Below are 11,690 nucleotides of genomic sequence, written 5' to 3'. Positions count from 1 at the left end.
TGTTTCCTGTCTGTGGACAAACACGAGTGTTCCAGCTGAGGACTTGGTTCCTTCCACCTGTCCATACAGGACATCACGCTGTCTGCAGCTCTGTAAATGCAGCTCCAGGTCCTTCCACGTGCTGCTCTGTATTTGTGCAGTTTGTAGTGTGTCCTGGGAAACGTAGCACACATGGTGTTCTTCTGCTGTTTCCTCCTTTCACTGAGTGTGAAACACTGACGCTGTGCTGTTGTTCACAGAGGGGAGCTGATTCTAGCTGCAGCTGGACTCTGTCATCTAACTGAATGTGTTGGTGCTGATCACGGGGCTCTGAGGGGGGAGCAGCAGGAGGACTCTGGATGCTGACGTCAGTGTATCTGTGGAAGCTCCCACAGCGTGTCTGTCATTCAATATTGTGCTGTATATTGTATCTATGCAAAGATGAACAGACTGTGTGTTCACTGGTCTCTGTGCTGCAGCTCTGATGTCATCATCACTCCCTCCTCCACCCTCAGCAGTCCCAGCATGCTGCTGTGGTGCACCCCACCCTCACTCTACACCTGAGCCACAGACCACACCCTCCACCTCAATATACACCACAGTTTTCTCTGCTGTGGAAATGAGATCAGGAGGAAATCATCATTATTATTATTTAATAAACGCTCACATTAATGTGGGCTTATTTGTTTCATATTAGAAACATTAGTTGAGTGTTTTTAGTATAAAATGGTCAAAGTCCCTCTTTTTGCTCCTCCCCTCACCTGTGGATGGGCGGTGCTGTTACCGTGGTGACAGCTTGGATGTGTTTCAGTCCTGCCTGGTTATCACTGCAGGAATCTTTCACATTTATTACAGGTAATAACTCTGATTTTTCTGTGTATTATGAACCAAATGTATCCTGATACACACAGAGATGGATGAGCAGAGGTTTTTTTGCAGTTTATGTAGTTACTATGGACTTAATGCATACATATTATTAAAATTAGGGCTATAACAGTTGTATTGATGTATAGCAACTTGAAATGCTCCCACAAATGGCTCCACAGCATGTAAAAATATAACAAAAGCTCTGGCGGACTTGGTTCTGTGGTCAGTCTTAAAGGGTGAAGTTAAACTCTGTAATCTTCACTGTGTCACAGAGTTCAGTGAGTCCCGTTATTCACAGTATCAATCAGATCATCAGAGAACAGCTGATCAGCAATCAGTGGTGCCAACAGCGCCTCCTGTGGTGAGAGGATGCAATAATGCAATGTAGCATTTTTCCACTCAACACTTGCAGTCATGGAAACTGTCTGTTGGATCTGTGTGACGTTGCTTTCTTGGTTAGAGTTCCTCACAAATGTCCAGATGATTCTTCTAATGAGGCGTCGACCATGTTTGCAGCTCTTTGGAAGAAAACGTCGCCCTTTGCCATCCTTACTTTTCTTTGACTTCTTCAAATGCAGCTGAACTCCAGCTGGTATTTTCTTGGACTTTGCAGCTGTTTCTGGTCATCAGTTCATTCCTGCAAACCTCTGAAGCTGAACAACAATGATGCTGCATTGCTGGCTGATCCCAAAAGGTTGATTCTGTTCATCTGGACGTTTTCAGAAACGTTTGCTCACTGATCAGGTGACTTCTTCAGTCTCAGCTGACTGCAGCTTTACAAGCTTACAAACAGCACATTTGCACAATGACTGAAAGCAGCAGCACCTGATATATATGATACTAATATAATACATATACATATATAATCCATACTAATGATGAAGGAACTGAGCTCACAGTCCATTGTTCATTCAGTGAACTACTCAGTTTATTTTGGGCCTCAGAAATGCTCACTCTGTTTGTACATCACTGTCAGCAATAGACTCATTCTGCTGTGTGGACAGGAACACATGTGACATCACTTCCTGTTTGTTTGTGACTGAAGAAGTTTACAAGGAATCATTTAGAAGAGTTTCAAACATCAACTGATTGAATCCATGAATCTGAAAACGTGTTTGTGAGTGAAAGAGACAGACATGTACAGACTGAACTATCTGTTCAACAGTCAGAGTGTTTCTGTAACAGGAGACACTCTTTACACTCCACTCAGCACAGGGACACTGAGCCACCAGGAGTCCAGACTGTAAACCCAGGATAAAGAGTTTGAGTGAATGTGGTGTTGAAGGTGTGGAGGTGGATCAGAGTGTCAGAGGAGACTCTGTAGAAGGACAGAGTGCCAGCAGGACAGTCCACATACACTGCTGCTCTGTTAGAGACAGAGGAGGAGGAGGAGGAGGAGGAGGAGATGGATGTTACTCTGTTATTGTGCCTAACATAACGAGGACCATTATAATCACAGTACAGACTCCAGGACTGATCATTGTTTCCAAACAAACAGTCATAACTGTCTCCTTTCCTTCTGATGCTTCTGTAACTCACTGATATAAAAACGTTTCCTCTCCACTCGACCTCCCAGTAACAGCGACCAGTCAGACCATTTCTACACAGCAGCTGTTCCCAACCATCAAATCTGTCTGGATGATCAGGATATGACTGAACCTCCCACACACGTGTCACCTTCCTGTTGTTGTCAGACAGTTGGAGCTCTGTGTTCACTGTGTTTGTGTCGATTGTGAGTTGACAGGAATCTGATGGAGAGAACAAACACAATCCAGCTGCAGTTATTGATCCATCATCTGTTCATTGATTGACACTTTGATGATGACTCCTGACATGATGAAGATGGTTGAATGTGTGCTGCTTTGTTTTCATGAATCCCATTAAAAACACACTTACACTTCCTCAGACCTGGTCTCAACCATCGGACTCCAGCAGGCTCCACCCTGAAAGGAGGAGGGGGGTCAGAGCAGCACAGTCAGCATGCACACATGGACATTACATGGCTCTCACACACACACTGTTACACACTGAGCTCAAAGCTCGGCTCCACTGTTTTATTCAAAGAAATCTACATTTATTTATCAGCACATTTAAAAACAGCTTGAGCCAAAGTGCTGCACAGAGTAGAGAGAAAATAGGAAACATACACAGTAATGACTATAAAGACTGGTCAGGATTGAAAGCTACAGAGTACAAATGTGTTTCCAACCGGCTTTTAAAAATGTCCAGTGTTGGTGACGACCTGATGTGAAGGGCGACTGTTCCAGAGTTTGGCTGCAGCCATCGATAAAGCTCACCTCTGTTTTTACGTCTAGTTCTGGTCAGAAGCTGCTTATCTGCAGACCTGAGGGCTCCACTTGGATTCTTTTGTTAAAGAGAGATAAGATGGAGCCAATCCATTCACAGATTTAAAGACAACCAGATCTGGAAGTGGATTCTACCACGTACTGGTAACCAGTGGAAAAAGCTGGTGATGGGTCGTCTAGCACAGACCCACCGCTGGAACCAGACAATTGATGAGGGAGAGAACTGTGACAGCGCCGTTCCTTCACTTGACCTCAGTCGCTCTCGTCTGCTCCCTCGTAACACTGCTCTTTATTGAGCTTACATGAATATGCACAAGTTCATTATGACGTCTTACACAGGTATGAACAAAGAGTACCAGTCTGTGCATAGTGTGTGTCTGTGTGTGTGTCTGTGTGTGTGTGTGTGTGTGTGTGTTCCAGATGTGACCCTGTGACCCCAAAGCTGGTGCTAAGAGTCCAGCGGTCCCCCTAACAAAGGGCTCTTATACTTAACCAGACACAGAGTAGGTGTCCTCCTACACCAGGGGTCTCAAACTTGTGGCCCGTGGGCCAATTGCGGCCCGCAGGACGATAGTTTTTGGCCCCACCTTAATATGAAAATGTAATGTTAGTTTGATAATGTATGACACTTTACAGTGTTGTGGGCGGAGCTGAATTAACCCACCAATCAGGGTGGGATATGGATCTCAGGGGACACCAGCCGGGCTTGATGCAAGCAGGGAAACATTTCTCAATGAGTCAAAGTTCCAGCAGCGTTGCCCTGGAGTGTTTCTTTCTTTCCTGTGCCTGGCTGGCTTCCTCCTTTCTATTGGGCAAACGCCGACATTCGCCCCAGCGCGCTGCGTTCACAACACTTCAAAAAAAGTTGTTTTTTTAAGTTGCTGCCCAGCGGGACATTATACGTATATAGATTTATACACACGTCAGTGGGATTTAAAGTTATTTTTCCACAGAGAGAGATCTCATATTAACTCTCACAGTGATGCGTAGGCGGCGGGATAAAAGAAAAGTCATGAACTCAATGCAGCCCAATTTAGTCTGCAGTCACATAGCGACACCTGTTCATCGGCAACAACAGTCCCCGGTAACCCGGACTAATTATAGGGTCGCACCGTAATTTGTGGCTCGATGTTTTTATTTGCATCACTGCGTTTGCATTGCAGCAAACATGAACATTACATATATTTCAATATAATGTAAAAGCAGTCAAAACAACTAACATCAGAAACAGCTGATGTTATTTGTTATATGTCACGGTGTCATTTCCGCTTCTTTCTCCTGTAACAACAGCCCGGCGCCGTGAGCAGTCGCCTTTTTTGCGCTCGCTATCCCTGCACTTTCTACCATCTGCAAACGCCACGGTGTTCGTGTCATCATGAAAGACATGAACATCGAGCGTAAAAACAAAGGAGACTGCTACCGGCTTTTTATCTGCCGATCGCCGTGCTACGGTTGCAAGAAAAAGCAGCAGAAATGACGTTCTCTACGCGATGAGACGTTCCCCGTCCGTCGGCTAAACGCTTGATTGAACCTTCAATGCGACAGTGACACCAAGTAGAATTATAAATGTCACACAGCCCCAAACATGTCTTTTTCAAAGCCTGCGGTGAAGAGAAAGGTTGGTGATGAGCACCGACAATTTCAGGAAAAGTGGGAAATGCAATATTTCTTTGTTGAGCACAGGGGCACCCCGACCTGTCTTATTTGCACAGAGAAAGTTGCGCTGCACAAGGAATACAATTTGAAACGTCATTACACAACTAGACATGCTGAGCTGGATGCAAAATACCAGGGAGACGAGAGAGCGAACCGGGTTGCCAGTCTTAAAACAGATCTACTGAGGCAGCAAGATTTCTCCAAGAAAGCAACCAAAGAGAATAATGCAGCAGTCGGAGCCACGTGGTTAGTGAGATGATTGCTAAAGCAGGGAAGCCATTCACAGAAGGTGCATTTGTCTAAAAGTGCATATTGCAGGCTGCAAATATAGTCTGTCCGGGAAAGAAAGGTCAGTTTAGCAACATCAGCCTTTCTGCCAACACCGCAGCAGATCGCATTTCTGACCTGTCAAGTGACATTTATGACCAACTGTGTGAGAAAGCCAAATGTTTCAGTGTATACTCAGTCGCTCTTGATGAGACCACAGACATCACCGACACTGCCCAGCTCCCAATGTATGTCCGTGGTGTTGATGACAGTTTTGAAGTGATGGAGGAGCTGCTCACAGTAATTCCAATGCATGGCCAGACCACCGCTCAGCAGATATTTACAAGCTGTGTGATGCCATTGAGAATGTTGGTTTGCCATGGAAGAGGTTTGTTGGAATAACAACAGATGGAGCGCCATCAATGACAGGGAGGAAACATGGACTGGTGGCACAAAACAAACTGGAAGAGGAAGGCGTGGAGGAGGCCATTGCTCTGCACTGCATCATCCATCAGCAGGTCCTTTGCAGCAAATGCCTGAAGTTTGACAATGTGATGTCTATTGTTGTGAAATGCATCAACCAAATCAGATCCAGGGGCTTAAAGCACCGAAGGTTCTGAGCTTTTTTAGAGGAAATGGAGTCAGAATATGGGGATGTGCTCGACTTCACTGAGGTACGTTGGCTCAGCAGGGGAAATGTATTAAAGAGACTTTTTGAGTTGAGAGCAGAAGTGAAGCCTTCATGGAGAAGGATGGAGTTAGTGTTCCTGTGCTAACTGATCCCAAATGGCTCATGGACTCAGCTTTTCTTGTTGATATGACACATGAGCTTAATGTACTGAACAAGACGTTACAAGGCCAGGGGCAACTTGTCAGTGCTGCCTATGACAACGTGAGAGCATTCTCCACAAAACTGGCGCTCTGGAAAGCTCAGCTCTCTCAGACAAACCTTTGCCATTTCCCAGCATGCAAGGCACTCGTGGATGCAGGCACACCATTCAGTGCTGACGAGTATGTTGATGTCATTTTGATGCTACAGGAGGAATTTGATCACAGATTTGCTGACTTCAAGACACACAGAGCCACCTTTCACATTTTTGCGGACCCCTTCTCCTTTGATGTGCAAGATGCCCCTTCTGTGCTTCAAATGGAGCTCATTGAGCTGCAGTGCAACTCTGAACTCAAAGCAAAGTTCAGGGAGGTGAGTGGAAAAGCAGACAAGCTTGGACAATTTTTGAGAGACTTGAGCCCTAGTTTCCCTCGGCTTTCCCGAATGTTCAAGCGGACCATGTGCCTTTTTGGTAGCACATACTTGTGCCAAAAGCTCTTCTCCACTTTGAACTTCAATAAGTCCAAGTACAGGTCCAGACTTATGGATGATCATCTTCAAGACATACTGAGGGTCGCAACTGCTTCCTCCCTCAGGCCAAATCTGGCTCGGCTATGCGAGAGGAAACGCTGCCAGGTCTCTAGCAGCAAGGAGTAGGCAAGAGAAGCCATGTTAAGAAGAACAGTTCATTTTCTCCAGTGTTCCATTCATGTTCAGAAGAAGGTTATAGAACTGTTAATACAGACATTTCAATCTAAATACAGCAGATATAGAAGACTGAAAAAAACACAAAAGTTCACTGACTAAAAATATCTTATTATTGTTTTATTTATGTATTACAGATTGATTTATTTTCTTATTAATTCTTAATTTGTTTATTTATTTTTCATATTTTGTGTTAAAAAATAAAAATAAAGAGATTTGAGAAGATTGGAATTTTTTAACCATGCCTTTCTTGTAGAAAACCTAATGCGGCCCAGCCTCACCCAGACTCTGCCTGCAGCGGCCCCCAGCTAAATTGAGTTTGAGACCCCTGTCCTACACCATAAATCAGTAAGAGAGGGTACGACCTCTCTCATGGCCCCAAGTGGTGTGTGCATGCCAGAGCACTCTGGAAGGCACACAGAGTCTTTACACACTACTAAGGATCAAACCTCTATCATTATGCAATCAATTATACAACTCTAAGCATATATGAGTAAATATTTCTAAGCATAAATGACAATCAACAATATAAACCTTACAGCTGGTTTTAATAACAGAATTCATTTGTTTCTCAAATGAGAAAGAGCTATCGAGAAACACTCCTAAATCTTTAGTTCTGAACTTTTCCAGTGGGCCAAGGTCAACATTATTAGATAATGCTAATTCTTTTCCCTTACATTATAACAATGTGAGGAGTTAATGCTAAGTATACTGCCATTAGCGGCTAATTCTAATTAGGGGTGAATAATTATTAGTAGCTAATGCTAATATCGTTTTCTCTTCCCTTTTAACAATGTGAACAGCTAGTGCTAGGTAGGCTGATGCTAGCAGCTAATGCTAATTTGACGTGAATTAGCATTATATTAGTGAGGAGTTAATGCTAAGTAGGCTGCCATTAGCTGCTAATGCTAATTTTAGATGAAAAAGCATTAGCAGCTAATGCTCATATTGTTTTCCTTTGCTTTGTAAGAATGACAGCAGCTAGTGATACGAAGTCTACCATTATTAACTATTGTTAATTTGATGTAAATTAGCATTATCCGATAATGGTAACCCTTTTCCCCTGCATTATAACGATGTCAGGAGTTAATGCTAACTAGGCTGCCATTAGGGGCTAACTCTAATTAGGTGAATAATTATTAGCAGCTAATGCTAATATTGTTTTCCCTTTTAACAATGTGAGCAGCTAATGCTAATTTGATGTGAATTATCATTATATTAGTGAGCAGTTAATGCTAAGTAGGCTGCCATTATTAACTAATGCTACTTTATTTTCAAATATTTTTTATTGAGAGCAAGTATCATGATTGTAGTTTTTACAAATTGACATAACATAGCTTATGCTCCTTTTTTTCTCTAAACTAACAAGGCAAATAATTAAACAACACCAACAAAAAAAAAAAAAAAAAAAAAAAAAAAAAAAAAAAAAAACCCGCAGTCACCCATAAGGGGTCCCAATACCCCGGCTGTCGGCAAAAGGGAAGAGAAACAAGTAAACAAAGTTTTATATTTTCCCAAGGTATATAAGTAAAGGGTGCCAGATTAATTCAAAATCTTTTACATTGTCATTCATACTATATCTTATTTTTTCAAGGTGAAGAGTGTTTATAAGTTCAGTAAGCCACATTTTTAATACAGGAGTCTCATTGCCTTTCCAAAGCTGCAGGATCAATTTCTTTGCAATAATCAAAGCATATGCCATAAACCTTTTTTGAGAGTGTTGTAAATTTTGTGTTTCGTTGGAAATCCCAAAGATGATTACTGTCGGATTTGGTTCAATCTTACTTTTAAAAATATTAGACATATAAGTAAAAATATCATACCAAAAACCCTGAAGCCTTGGACATAGTGCAAAACAATGTAACAGATTTCCATAGTGTATCTTGCATTTTTCACAGAGGGGGGAACACTCTGGATACATTTTGTGAAGTTTTTCCCTTGAATAGTGTAGTCTGTGTATAATTTTGTACTGAATTAAACAGTGACGGGAATTAATAAAAGGCGTATTTATGTTGTGTAAGGCCTCCTGCCAGAAATCTTCTGATAGGAGAGTCCCAAAATCTTTTTCCCACTCCTCTTTGATTGAAGTAGTTGAAGGTATACTCATCTCCTGTATTGAATTATAAAATAATGAAATTCTCTGTTCAAACCCCCTTCCATCACTAAGACATCTGTCCAAAGGATCGGACGATATGTTTTCAAATTGTGGCAGGTATGTACGGATATAGTCTCTTAGTTGAAGATATCTAAAAAAATGACTGTGAGGCAATCCAAATCTATCTTTTAAATGTTGGAATGACATAAAAGTATCATTTAGGTATAAATCTTTTAATTTACAAATTCCCAATTCCTGCCATATATTGAAAGCTCCGTCTACACATGATGGAAGGAAAGAGGGGTTAGCTGTAATGGATGTACACATTGATAGTTTTTTCAATTTGAAGTGCTTAATTATTTGTCTCCAAATTTGTACGGTATTATAAATCACTGGATTCGAATTGTAATATGAGTTTGTCAAAAGAATAGGAGAGAGTAGTATTCCACCAACACAGTAAGGAAGGCAATCCTCCCGCTCCATCTGTAAGCCGTTAGGGAGTATTGCTGTGTCATCCAATAGAAGGGAAATTATTCTTAAATTTGATGCCCAGTAGTAGTACATAAAGTTAGGTAGTGTAAGTCCACCAAGGGATCTATGTTTGCATAGGTGGTCTTTTTTTATTCTATGTGTTTTATAATTCCATATAAATGGCATAATGATGGCGTCCATCTTTTTAAAAAACTAATGCTACTTTGACGTGAATTAGCATTATGTGCTAATACTAATACTGTTTTCCCTTACTTTTTAACAATGTGAGCAGCTAATTCTAAGTACGCTCTTGTAAATAGGTAATTCTAATTTAGTGTGAATTAGCATTATTCAATAATGCTAACACTGTTTTCTCTTACTTATTAAAAATGATAGTAGCTAATACTAATACTCTTTTCCGTTGGGTAACAACGATGTGAGGAGTTAATGCTAAGTAGGCTGCTTTTAGAGGCTTATTCTAATTAGGGCTGAATAACTATTAGTAGCTAATGCTAATATTGTTTTCTCTTTCCTTATAACAATATGAGCAGCTAATGCTAATTTGATATGAATTAGCATTATATTAGTGAGGAGTTAATGCTAAGTAGGCTACCATTAGCAGCTAAAGCTAATTTGAGGTGAATAAGCATTAGTAGCTTATGCTAATACCCTTTTCTCTTGTTTTATAATGATGTGAGACGTTAATGCTAAATAGGCTTCCATGAGTGACTCCTTTCCCTTGCATTATAAAGATGTGAAGAGTTTATGCTAAGTAAGCTGCCATTAGCAGCTAATGCTAATACTGTTTTCCCTTTCTTTATACAACTTGAGCAGTTATTGCTAAGTAGGCCACTTTTCTCTGCTAAAGATTTCTGTGACCATGATAGAAACTCTGATAAGCTAATGCTGCTAAGCTAATGCTGTTTATGGGCCCTGTTAGAATCAATATTTCATTCTCATTCTGTTGTTTGAGAACAATAACAGAAAAATGTGCACTTCAGAACAAATTTATTGTGAATTCAGCTGTGAATGTACAGTTTGTCATTATTTAAGCTTCCATTTCCAAATGTTAGCTGACACTTTATTAGGTACACTGGCATCTATATCAGGTACACCTGTGACCTAAATGTTCCTGCAAACAGACTCCTTGGAGACCCCTACATAAATATCCATGAACTATCCAGCTAGACTAGTGTGTCTGTCCCTGAAAATATTCCTGCATGTGTGATTGTTCATGTGTCATCTGCAGGAAACAAACAGGAAGTGAGTGAAAGACACGGGAAATGTTTCCAGCTCTTCCTCCTCTATCAGATTTTCTCTCCATACCTGAGAGTGTCCAGTCGCCAGCCTGGATCCTTCAGTCCAGCCGACAGCAGCTTCATTCCTGAGTGACCTGGATGATTGTAGCTCAGGTCCAGCTCTCTCAGATGGGAGGGGTTGGAGCTCAGAGCTGAGGCCAGAGAAGTACAGCCTTCCTCTGTGATCAGACATCCTGACAGACTGCAAACACACAAAACAACAATCTATCTGTCAACAGTTGTTTTCTCTTTGTCACAATAACATCTATCCATCCATTGTAACTTTATTTATAAGTGACAATACCCAACAGACAACAACAGTCATCTGAAGCCGTTTAACAGTGTAAGGTAACCGCCACCACTGTGAGCAGCACTTGGTGATGGTGGGAAGAAGAACTCCCTTTGACACAAAGATCCTCCCAGTGAAAACAGGCTCCAGGAGGAGCATCTACCATGACTGGTTGCAGGGTGAGGGGAAAGAGAAGAGATGAGCTCAGAGAGACAAGAACAAAACAGAGAGACAAAAGTTAAGGACATGCAGTAGTGACATATAAAAGCATCAGGAGTGAAAAGAGGGGAGAAGAAAGCAGAGCATCATGGGAAGTCCACCAACAGCCTGAGCCTATAGCAGCATAACTAAGGGATGGTTCAGGGTCACCTGATCCAGCTCGAACTATAAGCTTTATCAAAAAGGAAAGTTTGAAGCTGATCTTCAAAGTAGAGAGGGCGTCTGTCTCCTGAACTCAAACTGGGAGCTGCTTCCACACCCAGTCCAACATAGCCAGGCTTTCTTTGCTGCTTTGACAAAACCTCAAATCCCAGTCAGAGATGATGAGCATCATCACAGTGATGATCATTTCTCTGTTAACCCAGGCTTTCTGCTTCAGGATCTGTGCACGCTCACAGAACAAGGAGACCTTTAAACATCATTTCACTAAATGGATGGACTGAGCTCAGCCTACAGATGAACTGGATAAATAAAGATTTGGCCACAGCTGCAACATCTGTACCTGTGAAAGCTTCTTCTCTGTTGCTGCTCATATTGTGCAGAAGAAGAGAGTTTCTTTATCATCAGAAAATGTCAATGAGCTTGTGAGTCTTAGCAGCTGGCTCGGTGCAGAGGAGGAAGAACATGTCAAGTCAGAGGAAGATAAATGCAGTTCATGTTGTCAACTCAACCTGGACTGTTGAAAGAGTTTTTCTTTGTCTGGTTTCTG

At 41.7% G+C, this 11,690-nt stretch overlaps 1 protein-coding gene across 1 annotated transcript; it reads right to left on the bottom strand.

Annotated features, from left to right (window-relative positions):
* Window positions 1-547: 547 nt before the first annotated feature.
* Window positions 548-10,672, bottom strand: LOC146679601 (stonustoxin subunit alpha-like). Its single transcript, XM_085450257.1, has 3 exons — window positions 10,502-10,672; window positions 2,743-2,789; window positions 548-2,594 (listed from the first exon to the last, which is right to left on the bottom strand). Exons 1-3 carry the CDS (start codon window positions 10,555-10,557, stop codon window positions 2,053-2,055), a joined length of 645 nt encoding a protein of 214 aa, XP_085306383.1. The 5' UTR covers window positions 10,558-10,672; the 3' UTR covers window positions 548-2,052.
* Between the last annotated feature and the right edge of the window lie 1,018 nt (window positions 10,673-11,690).

This window comes from Copadichromis virginalis, unplaced genomic scaffold (assembly GCF_057382275.1).
Source record: "Copadichromis virginalis isolate Kocher_CV1m ecotype Utaka unplaced genomic scaffold, C_Virginalis_male_GT1.1 unmapped_scaffold_1, whole genome shotgun sequence".
Taxonomy (NCBI): domain Eukaryota; kingdom Metazoa; phylum Chordata; class Actinopteri; order Cichliformes; family Cichlidae; genus Copadichromis; species Copadichromis virginalis.
The sequence above is the reverse complement of the archived record's forward strand: the minus strand, read 5'-3'. Positions and strand labels throughout refer to the sequence as shown.

What these genes read in the sequence shown, in the direction of transcription:
- LOC146679601 (XM_085450257.1), bottom strand. Translation starts at nt 10,557, where the DNA reads ATGAAGCTGCTGTCGGCTGGACTGAAGGATCCAGGCTGGCGACTGGAC. An exon ending in TGGCGACTGGACACTCTCAG is followed by an intron (nt 2,790 to 10,501) that starts GTATGGAGAGAA and finishes TCCTCCTTTCAG; the next exon opens with GGTGGAGCCTGCTGGAGTCC. An exon ending in GAGACCAGGTCTGAGGAAGT is followed by an intron (nt 2,595 to 2,742) that starts GTAAGTGTGTTT and finishes TCTCTCCATCAG; the next exon opens with ATTCCTGTCAACTCACAATC.